At 43.3% G+C, this 16106-nt stretch overlaps 1 protein-coding gene across 1 annotated transcript; it reads right to left on the bottom strand.

The window, feature by feature from the left end:
- Window positions 1–3427: 3427 nt before the first annotated feature.
- Window positions 3428–15656, bottom strand: NEMP2 (nuclear envelope integral membrane protein 2; the record flags this gene model as incomplete). Its single annotated transcript, XM_082001301.1, has 9 exons — window positions 3428–3653; window positions 5814–5990; window positions 8199–8424; window positions 8952–9066; window positions 9751–9844; window positions 10855–10927; window positions 11102–11330; window positions 12895–13010; window positions 15548–15656. The coding sequence occupies 9 exons, from the start codon at window positions 15654–15656 to the stop codon at window positions 3428–3430; spliced, it is 1365 nt and encodes a 454-aa protein (XP_081857427.1).
- Between the last annotated feature and the right edge of the window lie 450 nt (window positions 15657–16106).

Below are 16106 nucleotides of genomic sequence, written 5' to 3'. Positions count from 1 at the left end.
GAATGGAAAATAATTCAATGATAACGACTTTTTACTAGGTTCACTGCCTGGAAGATCGTGAACCTAGAGCCTGGGAACTACTGTTGCGCAGCATTAAAATCTATTTCATGATAAAATCTGACCATAGGCACAAATTTCCTTGTGTGGGGCGAGAGGATGTAAGGGATGCACACTAACGTGCATCATAAACAAGCTGATACGGAAGTGTGCAGACATCATGAGTGAAAGTCAAAATTTGGTTACATTTGTCACCTAGCAGTTTGAAAGAGAGGCTGCTAAGTGCCAGCATGTATGGAAATACTTCCTATTTCTCCTGATTATATTTGCACTATTGCACCTGCCCTGTACAGTGGCACATTTGTCTGGAATTCACCTTTACCTTAGGTGCAGGACAGTTCAATTTCTACTACATCAGCTGTTTAATTTGTATGCATAGAGAAGCGATGACAGGGCGAGATCTTATTGTGGTGGTGGTGGTGTTTGCATGCATCTACCTGCCAGACCTAACGAATTTGGCTTTGTGGTGGTTTGGATCTGTCACGAATGCGAATGGCAAGCTCCTTCAGGGAGATGCATTCCAGGTAGAGGGGACACTCCATTTTGGAGCAACCACAGCTAATGCAGAGTTACCGTTTCTTAAATGCAGCAGTGGAGAAAACCTCTGGACATAAACACACCCCATTTGCTTGGCTCCCCCTTGTATATCCTGCTGTTCTGAAAAGAGTAAATGCATAAGGGAGGAGAACCACATAGCTGAAAAATACTTTTATTTTAAAAAATCTTGAAAGTACAAGACAGTGTATAAAGTATGCTGTACCGTGAATACAAAATAAATACAAAATTCTAACTTTCTTAAACACCATGAAACAGAAGACAAATGTAACTCACCCTTCCTTAAGGAAGAAAGGCTTTTATAATGGTTAAAGCAATGGATTAACATCTAGATTCTGTTCCCAGATTTTCTGGCTGGACACTGGACAGTACTTAACAATTGTATTTCAGTAAACCTATGTAATCTCCACGTATCGCAGGAGCACTGTGCAAGCAAACTCACTGTTGTCCAAAGGCTCAAATGACAGCAGCCGGCGTTACTGTATTGTGTTTTATGAAATGCTTCCAATGTTGGAACGGGCTTGGGAGGATTTCTAAGGTCAGTATCAGCTATCCACTAAAGTAGCTGTCATCTTTCTCATGCGTTGCTGCACTTCTGTCCTGGATGTACTTAGTTTCCTGCTCTACTTTGGATAGTATTTACCCATCCCTGGCAAATGACGGACTTTGTAACTACGGAAGATGTGGGTTGATTTTTTTAATTTTTTTTTTTCCCAAACCATCAACGGTAACAAGGCTTTCCTCAGTTTTCACGACAGTTAATGCTTCCAGCTTCTTGCTAGTGACAGAACCCGCTGGGCCGTGCCCGACTTCCAGAGTGTGGGTGGCCACTGAACTGTGAATTTGGTAGTAGTGGCCTCTCTTGGAGGCGACTCTTGCTGCTAGTGGCCTTCCTGAACAGAAGGTCACTCTTGCACTATTTTTGAATGTTGCAGACTTACCAGTGAGTGTATTTTGGATCACCTGCTTGACAGGGCTTCTCTCTGCTATATATACTATAGATTCTGCATATGTATTTATGAATTTATGACACAAAAGGGTGTTAAACGTCTCCTTACTGTAAAATGGAAGAGTTCCTTTTGAAATGAAGCAAAATTAAAGCAATATAAGGAAGGAATGACCATGTTGAAAGGAAGGCTTTCAAGCACCGACTCCGAGTCCCATTTTATATACAGGAGCTCTCCGACCGTGGTACAGCAACACTTCTGAGCTCTGTTACAGGATTTTCTCCCTTGTCCAGCGATGGACAGGGAGAAACCATAACAGTGCATGCACCACTGAGGTTGTGTTGCATCACTAGGCATGTTACAAAGACAAGACACCCCTTTTAAAGCAGGAATATCCTGGTCTGCCATGCCCTTCTGGGGAGCTAACTGCTTCCCACCACTGGCAACTCCTGGTGGGTTTGTAAGATCAGACGGTGACAAAATTAATGGTCTTTTTGTTTCTGCAGTTTGGAAGACAGTAAAAGAAAACAGCAAGGTGAGTGTAGAAGAATACAGTGTGGGTCTAAAGAACAAAAGAAGGAAATGACCTCTGCAGGTGAATGAGCTGAGGGGACATGATCTACTCCCCAGGCTCGGACTGTATAATACATAAGCTGAAAGACATGTGACTGTCTACATTTCTCTCCCTGTTCTGTTCTTTTCTTCCCCACACACCTGCCTTCTGTGGCGGGTCCCAGAGAGGGCTGAAGAAGCGCAGGCAGGAGCCAGGCATCCCTCCCTCCTTGTTTTGCCAGGAATTACTTTACGCTTTTTATTGAATGAGCAAACTGCTGAGTACTCTGAGGACAGTAGCTGTATGTGGGTTATCTGTATTCCCGATTACATGGTTACAGCATCACTCTGTCTCTGGTGACAGCAGTTTCTCCAAGCAGCTGAAACAGCCTCAGCCTTTGTTGCCTTTTCTGGGGTGCTGAGAGCCTGGAAGGGAGGGCAGCACCTGTCTGAGGCAAGGTGACAGTGAAACTGAAAACAACAGTAAAAATGCATTTGGAGATGGAAATCCTCTCCTAAATCATCTGCAGTTGGCAGAGGTGGAGAAGCAGAGGACTGAAGAAAGGTTTGGCAGAGAGGGACCTGTAGAAGAGGGAAGAAAAGTGTGTGAAGGAAGAAAGAGATGGAAGGAACAAAGTGCAGTATAGCTAGAGCAAAGACCAAGAACAGCATACAAGCAGAGGGTAAAAAGTCAGGCAGGGTTCTGAAGAGTAAGAGGAGCTTAAAACAAATGTGGAGAAGCAGCATGAAGCTAACGGACAGCAAGCCTAGCCAGAAGAGCAAACAAACGTTGTTCAACTGTGTTAAGTCTCTATGGGTCTTTAGCACTGAAAAGTCTCACAAACAATAAAAACAGTTTATCAGCACATGAACAGCATTGCTAAAATTGCTGGCACATAGGGTACTTCATAATTATGAAGTAGAGTACTAATAATGGCTTCCCCTCCCTCTAGTGCTCAGCACAGAGGACTCGACAATGAAAAGGACCAAAACTCGTTCTCTGTTCTCTTAGAGGTAGTCTCCTTGGAAAAACAAGGCATCCTGGTGGGACAGGCTGCTGCTGGTACTTGCTTTGGAAATAAGCAATGTTTACTTCCCTGGTTGAAGTACCAATAGCGTAAGAATCCTTTTCACAGCCCCTATGGTTTCCTTTTGTTGCTCTCATCAGGCAACATCAGTGATACAGGAAAGAGTTTTTTTAAAAAAATCCTTGTTTGTCCACAAGAAATCACCAAGTGCAAGTTCTTGGTCTATATTGTTCCCTCCTAGGACAAACGGGTTTTCCCTCTCTCCTTTTTTTGGTTATTTCCCAAAGCTCAGAGCAATTCGGTAGCATATGGTGATGAAATCTGTTTACGCCTTTCATCTTCATACTCCTCATCTCCTTCAGGGATGGAATCGGCTGGTTCATCTTGCTCAGATTCTGCCCTTGTCTCAAAGAGATGCTCGTCCAGGAAGAAGCTCCCAATGCCGTATTCTTCATCATGTGCCTCTGTTTCCGCAGGTGAGACGTGAGGAGATCCCAGAACAAAACCTGCAAACCTGCCAATTTTTTAAAGGGAGAAGTGGCCGGCTGAGAAATGAAGAAAATACTGTAAGCACAGGGGATGCTGCCAGTTAAGCAGGGATGTTGTAAGGAGATGCCCACTGGTAGTGCAGATGAGGGGAAGCTGCAGCATAAGCTAGGGAGTCCTGAACAACAGAGTAAATAGCAACGCATGGCAACAGCCCCGAAGATTTGTTTTCCTGCCTCATCCTCTCTTCAGTCTTCAGTCTTTTCTCTATCAGTAACTTTTGCTCTTCTGGAGGCCATCTGCAAGGTCTTGTGACTAAGCAAGATCTAACTTTGTTTTCACATCTTGTCAGGACTTGTGGACTAATCCAGAGCGAGCATTTGTGTAGTTGGATAGATTGTACTTTAGCTTCTAAAAATAAATTCAACCTGTACCATATTTGAGACAAAGGCTGTAAGAATTCAGGTAAGTTGACATTGTTAATGAAAGGAAAAATGGCGAGAATTTCGCATTCCTACATTGCTCTGCTATCACCTTGCTTCTGGTGCTGCGTGCACGCTCTGGGCAAACTAAGCTGAAGTCTTGCCAAAGAATTCCTGCTTTTGGTGAACTTGGAGTTGCAGACTGGGAATTCTGCAGCTGCTCCAAGTAAATGCCAAACTGCAGGTCTGGCAGAACAAAGCATGAACTTGGCACTGTCCCTGCATTTCAATTCCGCACAAATCTTACTTTCAGTGGACAACTACATGGAAGAGAGAGAATGGAGCTGGAGGTTTCTGGCAAGCGTGTGGAAACAGACGGCAGTTCCGACACCTGGGTAAGTGTCGACAGCATCAGAGAAATGTAAGAAAAAGGAAATGCAGCTACATTCTGGAGTTCTGGTAAACTGATCAATAATTTACATTTTAGACTTAACATTTCTGTGAGATGCATATTGTCACCTCACTCTTCTTGGAAGCACTGTTAGTCTAAATGGGGAACAGAGTTGGACTGGCTGTGTTTTACAGGTTTGCCTTGTGTTAACTATCTTCTGATGCTTAATGGAAGCTTGAAGGGGTGCTCAACTTTAAATTGGACTTCTGTTGGTTCTCCTTTTTTGTATTTTCATTGTGAACAATTTATTAGAACTATATTAACTAAGCGATGGCTAGAAATACGTGTGTGTCTGTGCATTTTGGCAGTATTTTGTTTTACAATACTGCAGTCAGTTTTCACTTTTCTGTGTCTTTCAACTGTGTTACAGAATGCAAGTATCTTAGAAAATAAGATAGTTTAACACTAAGTCTATAAAACCTTGCAGAGAGGGTGTCTGTGTGCCCATCGAAGGGAGATGAAAGTTCTGACACTAGTTTTAACTTTTCATTAATTCCAAGCTGACTGGGGCTCCTTTGAAATTGTGATACTTGGTTCTGTGGCAAGGGCCAAGTCTTTGTGGCTGGGTACTATGTGAAACTCTGTTTCTGATACCTTGAAGTTCTGGTTTTGACTGAAATACACTGCTATGATGATTAGTTTTATATTCTGCAATCTTTTCTGGCTGCATTTATCTGACCCTTCCCTTCCTAACCCAGATTTGTCTTAGGTTTGTCTCTTAAGCTATACCTGGAGTAACTCTTCTACCTGTTATACTTCCAAGGTGCAGGCACTGATTTTTTTTCCTCTGTATTTTTAGTCTTAGGTATTGGTTGATACTTCAAATAATAGGACTGATTCCTTGGCTGAGCAGGCTGGCAGTTGGAGAGCTTAATGCAGGTATACTTGAGCATGTATCTTCAGCCTACCCCAATTTTACACAATGCCAAAGTGTACTGCTCTACAAACTGAAGGAAGGGGCATTTCACTGGTCAGCCAGCCACCTCAGTCACTGTGTAGGAGCTTGCAGAGGCACTGTAGGAAGCAAGTACATTTTAGGGAAAGCTGCCATTACCATGAATTAGCTGTGAACATCTGCAAACTGAGTAATTTATAGTCCGAGAGGAACAGGAGTTTAATACCACCAGCAAGTAATACCCTTGAGAGGTGTGGCTGCAACCTTTAGTAGGATTACTCAAGTAGATAAAGGCCCCCGCATGTCTGACTGCGTGCAGATACACACACCTGGAACAGTGCCTGAAATAGCATTTGGGTCCGCTGTGTAACAGCATCCGTGCAATGCGTCCCCTGTTTGAGAGAGACCAGATTTTCTTACCTATGTGGGGACTGGAGTTTGGTTACAGCTAACCATGATGGGAAGTCAGGGTTCCTGCAGAATGAGCGTAGCTCCTCCAGAGCTCTCATAGTTTCTGTTTCACCTTGTTCTCGATACTCCTCTTCAGTAAGGTGTTTAAACACCAACTTTTTTGATTTAAAGTGGTTCTTCATTTTTCTAGAATGAAATGAAAACAATTAGTATTTCTAAAGTCTTCTGGCACATAATTATTGTTGTCCTTTTTCTCTACTACCTGCTATTAATCACTTTTATCCTTCTAAGAGGATGAGCTACATTCTTGCATTAAAATTTTAGGACAAGGTGTCTAATGTTTGCTAGCCTGTTTACCCTAGGTTTTAACCAAAGTTGCAGAATTTCAGAATGCTATCTAGTGAGCTTCAAATGAGCTTTGGATCAGGTCCTTATTGTGTATGCATGGACTAAAATCTCATAGAATTGAATCAATGGCTGCTTGCTTAGCCATTTTTAGGTGCAATATGCAAAATGTGTCTGTGCAGAGACATGGGCTGAATCAAAACCCTGTCTGCATATGTAACTTTGAAGATAAGCAATGCTCTGAGTTGTTCATGTTGTTTACTAGATCGCTTCTCTTAAATCTTGCTTTAAATTACAAAACTGAGTAGTCTGAGGCCAAAATGTTTACAATCTGATGTTTTTTTAGCTGCTGCGTAGTGATGTATAATATAATTAGATATCAATTAGAAAGTGTGCCATGTTCTGTTCCCTTCTGTCGACTGCTTTCAATTTAAATGTTGTGATGAGTTAAGATAAGCAAGGGCTGGATGCCCATAAAACTTTCTCTGTATAAAAACACCTGCTCCAACCAGCAGCAGTCACTTTCTCCCTTATCTCCCTGTAAAGCAAGAATGAACTGCAGCCCTTATTCAGGTCAAATGGTAAAGGTCTTGCTGGCTCAGTGGGATCACTACTGATCTTAACAACAAATAATGTAAGATTCTGTTATTTTGATATATCTGCTCTTCTGAACTGTGTGTCTGGCACCATGGCCTCACAGTTTGGTGCTACTGCCTAGCATTTAGAAACAGAAAAAAACCCCACCTTTATCATTCTCCTAAGAGAAATTTGTAGAGCTGTATTTCAGTGCTATTTGGCTTTATAGAAGCATCAGTTCATGAAAAACAGAGGGGTCCACATGGAGAGCAAATTACAGTGTTTCAGGGTAAAACAGGTATGTTCTGACTTCTGTGAACTTGTAGCCAAATCTTACTGGTTTCAGAGTGAGCTGAACCTGCTTCCATTCAGGTAAGTATTGATCCTATATCTTGCTTTTGAAACAGCTGGTGCATCTCAGCTGGTGGCAAATACCAGTCTTGAACAAATGATAAATTCTACCTAAAATAAAAAAAGCTTCAACCCAGTCAACATCTAAATATCTAAAACGATGCACAATAGCAAAGCAGTATGTTCTTCAAAACTAAACAATGTGTAAAAGATGAAAAAAATAATTTGGTTTTTAATCTTTTGGTTATGCCTGTTCTAGCCTTTGCCTCTTCCTGGTTCTCAGCAGAAGTCCACAGCTACAGAACAGTCTGCACTAAAGCCTCTTAATATGGATGCCATCACTGAAGGTAAACACAGATGTAAATTGGCAGGACTTTCTAGAATCTTCATTTGAGTGTTGTATTTGTGATAAAACATGCTTCAAATTCAAGGATGAACAAACACGTTCCCATATTGCTAACGAAAATACTTAGCAAACTAAGGTCTACATATTGTGAGCATTCCCATTCCAAATGCCACAACCTAAATGGGGCTCTGGGAATACAGGGGAATGACTCCCCAGCGATAACAGGTTGTTTCCATGAATTAAAGGTAGGCATGTACATCTAGGATAACCTTGGAAAACTAAAACCAATAGAAACCGTTATTTTTGTGGACATGGGTTTTTAGTCCCTGAACTCTACAGACTGTGACTTTTTAACATCTGCTTCCTAGGTGATGGTACACTGTCTTCTCCCATCAGATTCAGTACAAGTTACCTGCAGATTCTCTCACGACACACAAAATCAAGGCAGTATTGCTGCAGTCTAATCAATCAACCAAACAGAAATGTTTTGGTTACCACATGCTGAAGACTAGAAAGTGCTACATTTGCACTTAAGAGCAGTGTCACATTTCTCCATTCTGCATAGAACAAGTACTTAAAACTGCCAAATGGAAAATAATTAAACTCTTGTGTCTCAGGGACGTTAAACCTTTTCTGTTGCAGCTTTACATTTGGTAAAAATATGAACTGGTATGAGAAATTCAGAAGTTGTCATAGAAGTGTAAGAGTTTTGTTATTATTGGCCTCCGGTATTTCATGGTGACAAGGGACTTGGACTTTCACAAACGCATACAAACCTGCCTATGTGACAAGCAGCACCAAGGGGGTAACACAGGCCTTTTGAACAGAGGCTGACTGCTATTACTGCGTACGCAACTTGAGGTATAGTGACACCAAAATATATCAAGACAAAGGCTGTTAATTGTAGCGTCCACGCGAATAAGGTTATGCTCAGTTCGGTGGTAAGCGGTCCATGCTGATAGCAAGTGGCAAAGCTGGTAATTCCAACAGCCAGAAAATACCCTGTAGAAACAGAAAAGAAGGACATAGAGAAAAAGATGCTAACAGCCTGTAGCTAGTGCTATGAGCTGCAGATGAATTCCCTCCGTGCAAGAATGTCGCGGCAGGTGCCAGATCAATAGATTTGTCAGCCCCTGCAGCCACATCCAGTGAGCAACTTACGCATCCCAGTTCCCAGATCCAGCAAAATACAAACCAGCGTAGCTGCCCTTTTGCTGTTACAGGGAAACTATTGGCAAATGTTGGCAATATTGCCAACAAAAATGGCAAATCAATCAACAAATAATACAGGCAAAATCTGCTCTTAAAGTTGCTCCTGGCCCACTATATCAAACTCCTCATTTAATGACACAATGAGAGTAAATGCTCCTTTGTGTGGATTAGGAACCTCTGGAATATTCCAATGTTTGTGGCTCAGGAGAAAAGTACTCCATGAATGAGTAACTTGATTTTGTTTTTTATGGGCAAGTATTCAGCTAACCACTAAATTAAACCAAAACCTGCAGCACACTTTTTGATAATTTTCTTACCCAGTAAGTAGTTTCTGTGTTCAGACCACAACCACTGCATATTCTCTTTGAAACAATAAATAAAATAGAGTGACAACATCCAGCAGCCACTCATTAAGATCCAGAAGGTACTGTGCTGGAAATTTAAGAAAAAAAAAATTCAAGTCAGAATGAGGACCACTGTGTGCAAGGGATCTCACAGGCAAATCTAGATACGATACTCGGTAGACCTACAGGGCTTATGATCTGTGTCAAGACTTCCACAGTACAGTGGTCTGCACGCTACAGCTAAACTATCGATTCCAAGTGTAGCTACTGCATCTCTGTAGTTGTGTATCACATCCCACTGTCGTGGTGTAAGCCTATTGCAGTGTATTGCCAATTAACATATCTCAGCAATATTGTGGGGCTGCACGGACTTCATAAAAGTAAAGCAAAAATTCACATCTGCCTTGCAATGAATTGTTTCCGGTGAACGGAAAAGAATCAGTCCCAGTTGCCACTAAAACTACATTTTGATTTAGATTGATTCAGAGATTCAGAAGTAAACCTAGCTCCAGTCCAATAAAAATAGTTTATGTTTCAGAATAAATTCTTCTTGTACATCAACAATCGCCTGTTTAGTTTAAACTTGGGAGCAAGCTAACTAGAGCTTGATTCTGACCTAATTGTATTTACTTGATGCAAGCAGTCCTGCAGTCATTTCAGTGCAGTTACCTGGCCACAAAAACAGAGCAAGGTCAGAACCTGGCTCTGTACATTTCCTATGTTAAGATGTTTTTATTATTATTATTATTATATTTTATAAATGTAGATTTACCCTTGGAATAAACCTTTTAAGTGTCAGCAGGACAAAGACTAGCAGAGCAAGAACACCCAGTATTATCCCAGAAAGGTAAAAGAACTTGGTACTCCTGTAAGAGAACAAGAGAGAATACGGTGAGAAGTATAATTTGTATTTGGTTAAGATGCCAACATTTGTAAAAACAGCAGTTATCTTCAGTAAGAACTTAACACAGCTCTAAGTTAGAGTTGTAGTTACATGGTTAACAGCCACAGTTTAGATATTAAATCCATGTAAGGAAGAATTCCCAACAGATATTTAAGGTCACTGGAGTTGTTACAGGCTAGGAGATTGTGTTGCTTTTTTTTTCAAAGCTTACACTATTTCTGATTTCATTAACCTTTTAGTTAGTTTCTAGTAATTTCATTTTCTTCTATATACCAATATGGTTCTGTACTGCAAGAAAAGTTGGGTGTTTTTTTTAATTTAAAATAAAAAAAACACTCCACAAACCCACAAGTTTTTTTTCTAAGCTTATACATTTATAAAGTCTGACTTTTAATTCAGAGTTAACTCTATAAAACCTGTTGCTGCTCTGCTTGTTTTAGAGGTGCCTCCTGACAATTAATTTGTGACTCATTGTGCTTTGAAGTCACAGGCCACATACTTTGCTATAACAATTAAGTATCCTCCCTTACATGCTATGCAAAACGTGCATCAAAAGAACGATGGGGAAAGGTTGGCACAAAGGTGGAGGCAGATGAGGCCCCATTTGACCTCATCCTAAGCGTTTCTCGCTGCAGGAAGGCATCACTGATAATATGTGCAGCATTATTTAGCATTCAGCTAACCTCGCTGGCCTACAAAAGGGAGAGAGAATTTTTCTAAATCCACACGCTTGTTCGCTGAGGCTTGTCTTGGTGTCATACAAGAACCCTGACACAGTTAAGTGATTAATAGAGTGCAGCACTCCAAGATACGTCACAATCTGTCCAAATACAAATAGTACAAAGAAGTTTTAAATGTATGTTCAGTTTCCTTATTTCACTTTCCCAACGAACTGCCTCTTTAGCTTAGGGAACGGACCAAAGACGCACAGGCTTTGGGAAAGAAGGTCAAAAACCAGCAGCTAGTACTCACCTACTCAGGTTGTTTGCAAAATGGAACAGAAAAATTCCAGCTACAAAAAAAACCAAGAGCTTTCCATCTAGCACTAAAAAAGGGGGACAAAAAATAGAAACGGACTTTAGACTAATGCAAGTTGAAATGATGATTATATAAAATACTGACAGAAAAGTCCCAAGCTTCTTAGAGAAGAGATGGTACATTCAGTAACATTGGCAAGACCAATCTATCTGTAATCTAAACTGAAAGCTTTTTTACTTACTTTCTCGTTTCACACTCACAGTGTATGGTTCAGTTTTGAAGGGCTGTATTTTGAAACAAATATCCTCTCCATATTGTTTTATGCTTATGAAAGTTTCTGTAGATGTCTCTGGTTCCCAGAAGATTTGAACAGCACATGCAGCAAACTCAAAAACAGTTTCTGAATTACGACAGTTGCTCTTTTCTGAAATGGGCTCAAACCTGAACATTTCTCTGCTGTTAACTTTTACCTAAAAACAAGCAACAGAATACACAAGAGAAGTAGCTCAGAATCACTGGGATTTTTTTGTTTTTCTGAAATATATAGCATATAAGCCAAACGTGCAATAATGACAATCAGTATAGAGCTCCAGAATAAAATGCTAGTGCAATTCTTAGTTGTTTAATATTGGTTATTAGTGTTATACAAAGATTAATTGTTTAGGCCTTACAAGGTGGTTCAGAGAACTTGGCATCAGCAAAGTTCTATGGAAGAGCCTCAATCCATCCAAAAGCTTGGTGGGTTTGGTTTTGCCATGGCACTTGCCCACACACAAATTTGTAACAAAGCCAGTAATATTTGACTGACCACAGTTTCTTTTGTGGGCGTTCATATGATTCCCCATTCCCCTTCTGAACTGTAAGAAATTGGACTTGCTTTTCTTGTGGTTACTAATGCAATCTTCGTATTAGGGACTGAAGAGGGAAGAGGAAAATGAGATACCATAACCAGAAATTTCAATATTAAGCAGGTTCCCGTTGGGTATTTTGGGGTTTCTTGCTAGTTCCTAGCACCCTCCCCCACCAAACTGGTAAAAGATCTTGTCCATCTTCTGAGATGGGATGATCTTCCTGAAGATTGTGATTCATTGTGAGCTCTCGATCACAGCCTATTAGACAACAGTGATGCAACAGGTAATAGAACAGGCTTCTGCTGGGAGAAGAGACGACACGTCAGCAAGCAATTTGTTGTGGGAAAAATCTTAACTTCCTGCTTTTAAACATTTACTCCAGGAAAGCTTGTGTGACTGCGGGAGGGTTTCACCAACTCAAGCCTGCTACCATTCGTAAAAACACCTGCAGCATGTTGCTGAAGAAAAATAGTCCTGGGAACAGACAAAGAGATGTTCTACTTCCTTACATCCGAGACCAAATTCCTCCAACAGAGACAAAGTGAAACTGTGGCCTTCCCTTGTCCAGAGACCAACCTCCCAGAAGTAGAAAGGAACCACGGAGATAGTCAGGTTGTTCCTTTAGCTGTTGTTGCTTCCGCCATTAAGAGATTTTTTGTATTGTTTCGAGCTAATCTCTAACCATGTTTCTTGTGAGATGACCCTGTGTTACTCAGAAATGCACTGCTACTGCTGTTTTTTCATTAGTCAAAATCTAATACACCTTTGGTTCCTACATTGTGGCCTGGTATGGTACAGCGAGTGAGAGGACTGCAGTTTATCCTCAATTAAAAGTTTTATAAAGGTGTTTTGGTGATAAGCAAAAGCCTTTGTTGCAGAGGTTAGCAGTGATCCATCAGTAGAAAAGATGCACAACAAAATAATACGCAACACTGAGTTAATGTTTGTGTGGCATCATACTATAAGCCTGGTTGACATCCTTCTAACAGAGACCAAACCTCACTGCATCCAAAGTGGAGGAGCACAGTGCTGCATTTTTATCATGGTCCTACCTATATGCCTTTCAAATTATTAATCAGACAGAAATACTGCTTTGATCTTGCTAACTGATCATACACTTTGCTGGCAAAAGTTTACGTGAAATGTACTGCATATCTGAATGATCCCCAAAATGGCCTCTTACCTGAAGAGTCGACCAAATGTACTGTAAGTGAATGGTTCTGTTTTGCACATAGCAGTAACAGTTTTCATCCCGTTTCTGGATGACGTCCATTTCCTGCAAAAAGCTACAGTTTCTACCTGGGGGGCAAAAGAGTTCATTTTAAGCATGTATCAAATACAAATGTGTAATTTTCCTCCATTTCATTGTTGTATATGCTGAAGGAAGCAATTTGCAGATAATCGAACAAAAAAACCTAGGCTGCAGGGTAGCATGTTCAGTGTGATTTAGATGAAAATTCAAATTAGACTTCTAATCAAGTCATTTAGGCTCCAGAACAAACTGCAACACCTTTGGAAAAAAAAAAAAAACATCTAGGGCGATGTTTTTAAAAAACATAATCCATAAAAGCTTGGCTTCAGTATCAGTGTTTTGATGGCATTGGAATAGGGCTTCTGGGCCAAATGCACTGCTGGCACGAGTGGGTGTAACTCCACCAGAGTCGATGCTTATACCAATGGTGAATGCAACTGTGGGAGTCTGAGCAGGTAAACAGGCTTACATATTAAAAGTCATTTAGCACATGACATATGCTGATCGCAGAAATCATGCTCCTCTTCCTCAGAATGTTTCTAATGTTAAATAATGCAACTCCTCTCTTTAAAACGAATTTTTCTGACATAGTCCAGCCATGACATATAATAAGGCAACTGCACTGATAGCTCGCTGTAAGTCATTTAATTAGGAATGCTAATTGGTGTAACTCTCCTGAAATGTTAGTGACCCCCTACAATCCTCAGATTGCACTTTTGAGCAGAAATGCACCTAAAAGATTTATGGTGCAAACTTTGAATTCAAACAACGTGCATTCCGATCTATATACATGGGTAAAATACACCCCACAGTGCATTACCGCAGTGTTCCAGGAACATAATTAAAGAGAAGAATAAAGGAAATAATTACAGATCTGAACAGAGGGAATCATCTGGCTCACTGAATAGAAAGTGTAGGTCTATGCCAAGCTCAGTAATAACTGCTAAAACACTGTCATACTCTCAGAACAGCAAAATGAGTATGTGCTAAGCAGTCTCAATCTGGACAAGGAGATACTGTTTGCAGGTAGAAACCTGCCCTCTCTCTATAAGGAAGCTGAACTTAGGCTAAATTATTTTTTAACCAATTTAATTAAGCCAATGAAAAATACCTCTGTGGATGTTCTTACCTAAGTTTATTAAGTCATTCCAGAATTAAAGTGTCCACAGATGATCCTGCTAAAGCTAATTGGTTTAAACTTAAAATTTGGTCATTTTTATTGTGAAAACTTAACCATCTGATTAACTTTCATCCCCGGCAAATCCAGTGGGAGAGAGCACAACTCTTCAAGACAAGGGCTGGCTGTACCTCTTGACAGGCACTTCCACAGAAGTCATCAGATGAAGCTGCAAAAGGATTCCTTCATCTCTGAAAAACGTTGCCGACTGACGCTGCAAGCAGGTGAGGCTGGGCACTACCTGGGGCTAAGACTGAGATAACCCAGTGAAAGGAAATGGCAATACCCCAGAAGGACCAAAACGCAGCCCTGAGTGCCCACACCTTCGCTGCAGGCTGTGTTAGGATTTTCTGCCACTACAGATAAACTACCCATCCACATTAGAAGTAATGTCCTTCATATACTATGCTAGCAAATATTTTCTTACCCCCCCCCTTAATTTTAAAGCATTTTCTTGAGAAAAATAATTTGCTTCAAACATGACATCAGCTCCATACAGTGAAACAATCACGTTCCAAAAGGAAGGATGCTTCTGAACAGGTAACCGTGGGATGGAGGAGGATTTTAGCCACCGTGAGAGCACACAGAGAGGGCAACTCAAGTTTGAGGTTACGAGCAGTAGAGAGAATCTGCATCTGCTGCAGGATCCGGAGGATGCCCAACACTCAGGATCATCAAGGCGAGGGGGGAAGCGGTTCCTTGAGTTACCTGTCGCTACTACAACTGAGAATAACCTTTAGGGTGTTCACTGCCCTCGCTAACAAGAGAACTGCTCGGCGTCCAATTCCCCTGAACCAAGCTCATGCGAAAGCCAGAGGGAGTAACGCAGGCTGCAAGCCGGTGCCCATGCCAGAGGCACCCAGCCTTCCGACCTCTGCCGCTGGAAGGGGCGAGCGGCGCCCGCTCTCTGCGGGCCTGGAGCCGCTTTGTGCGGGGCAGCTCTGCCAGGCCAGTCCCCAGCGCCCGGGCCCGCCTGTCCCACGGTGAATATTCTTGTGGACATAGAACCGAGACGGGGCAAGCGGGAGCAAACAGGGAAGCGCCTCAGGGACACGGCTGGCCCCGGCAACGCCTTTAGCGCTCGGCCGAAGCGGGCGGGGAGGCGGCGGCCCCGGCCGCTCCGTAGGGCAGCGCCATTTTGGGCAGAAGCGGGAGGCAGGGGGTCGTGCTGTACCGGGGCGATGGAGACCGAGGTAGAGTGGGGGGAGAACAGCGTGTCTCCCGGCTCCCTGCTCTGAAGGGGACGAGGAAATCCGCCCCGGCCTGGGACCACCCGGGGAGACAAAAGGCACTCCCCACCCCCGCCCCAGCCCACCGCCGCCCCGCCCGCGGCCTGCTCTGCCCCCGCGCCGGCGGAGCTCGGCCGGCCCGCCGGGCCCCTCGGCGGCGGGAGGGGAAGGCCAGTACCTGCTACCGGCGCCTCCCCGCTGCCGCCGGCCGCCCCGGACAGCGCCAGGAGGAGCAGCCCCAGCCCTGGCCCCGGGCCCGGCCGGGCCCACGGCCGCGCCGGACTCATGTGGCGGCCGCCGGCTCCGGCCTCGCCCCCAGCGTTCGCGGCGAGGGCGGGCCCCGGCGCGGGGATGGGGCGGTGCGGCCCTGCCCTTCTCTGCCGCCCTTCTGCCCCTCGTAGGGCCGGGGCGGCTCGGGGGGACCGGCCCGGGGCTAGGGGGTTCACCCGGGCTTGTCCTGCAGGCCTGTGCGGGCGCAGGCGGCAGCCCCGGCCGCGGGCAGCGGCCTGTCCGGAGGCGGAGGCGGCCCTTCGGCACCGCTTCTGACGCCTCGCGTCTGCCTTTCGTTGCTCTTCCATGTGCTTTAGGGCTTCGGTGGGGCTCGGGGGGTGCGCTTGGACAGAAAAAGAGAAATCATGTGAGTGCAACAGCTCAGCAAAAGCGTTTCCCTGGATTGTGGTCCCAAAAACGTTGAGCAGACTTAGCGGTCAGGGTGCAAGCTGGCCGCAAAACAAAGG

This window comes from Phaethon aethereus (assembly GCF_964289735.1).
Source record: "Phaethon aethereus genome assembly, chromosome: 6".
NCBI classification, from domain to species: Eukaryota; Metazoa; Chordata; class Aves; order Phaethontiformes; family Phaethontidae; genus Phaethon; species Phaethon aethereus.
This window is presented reverse-complemented; position numbering and strand designations above follow the sequence as displayed.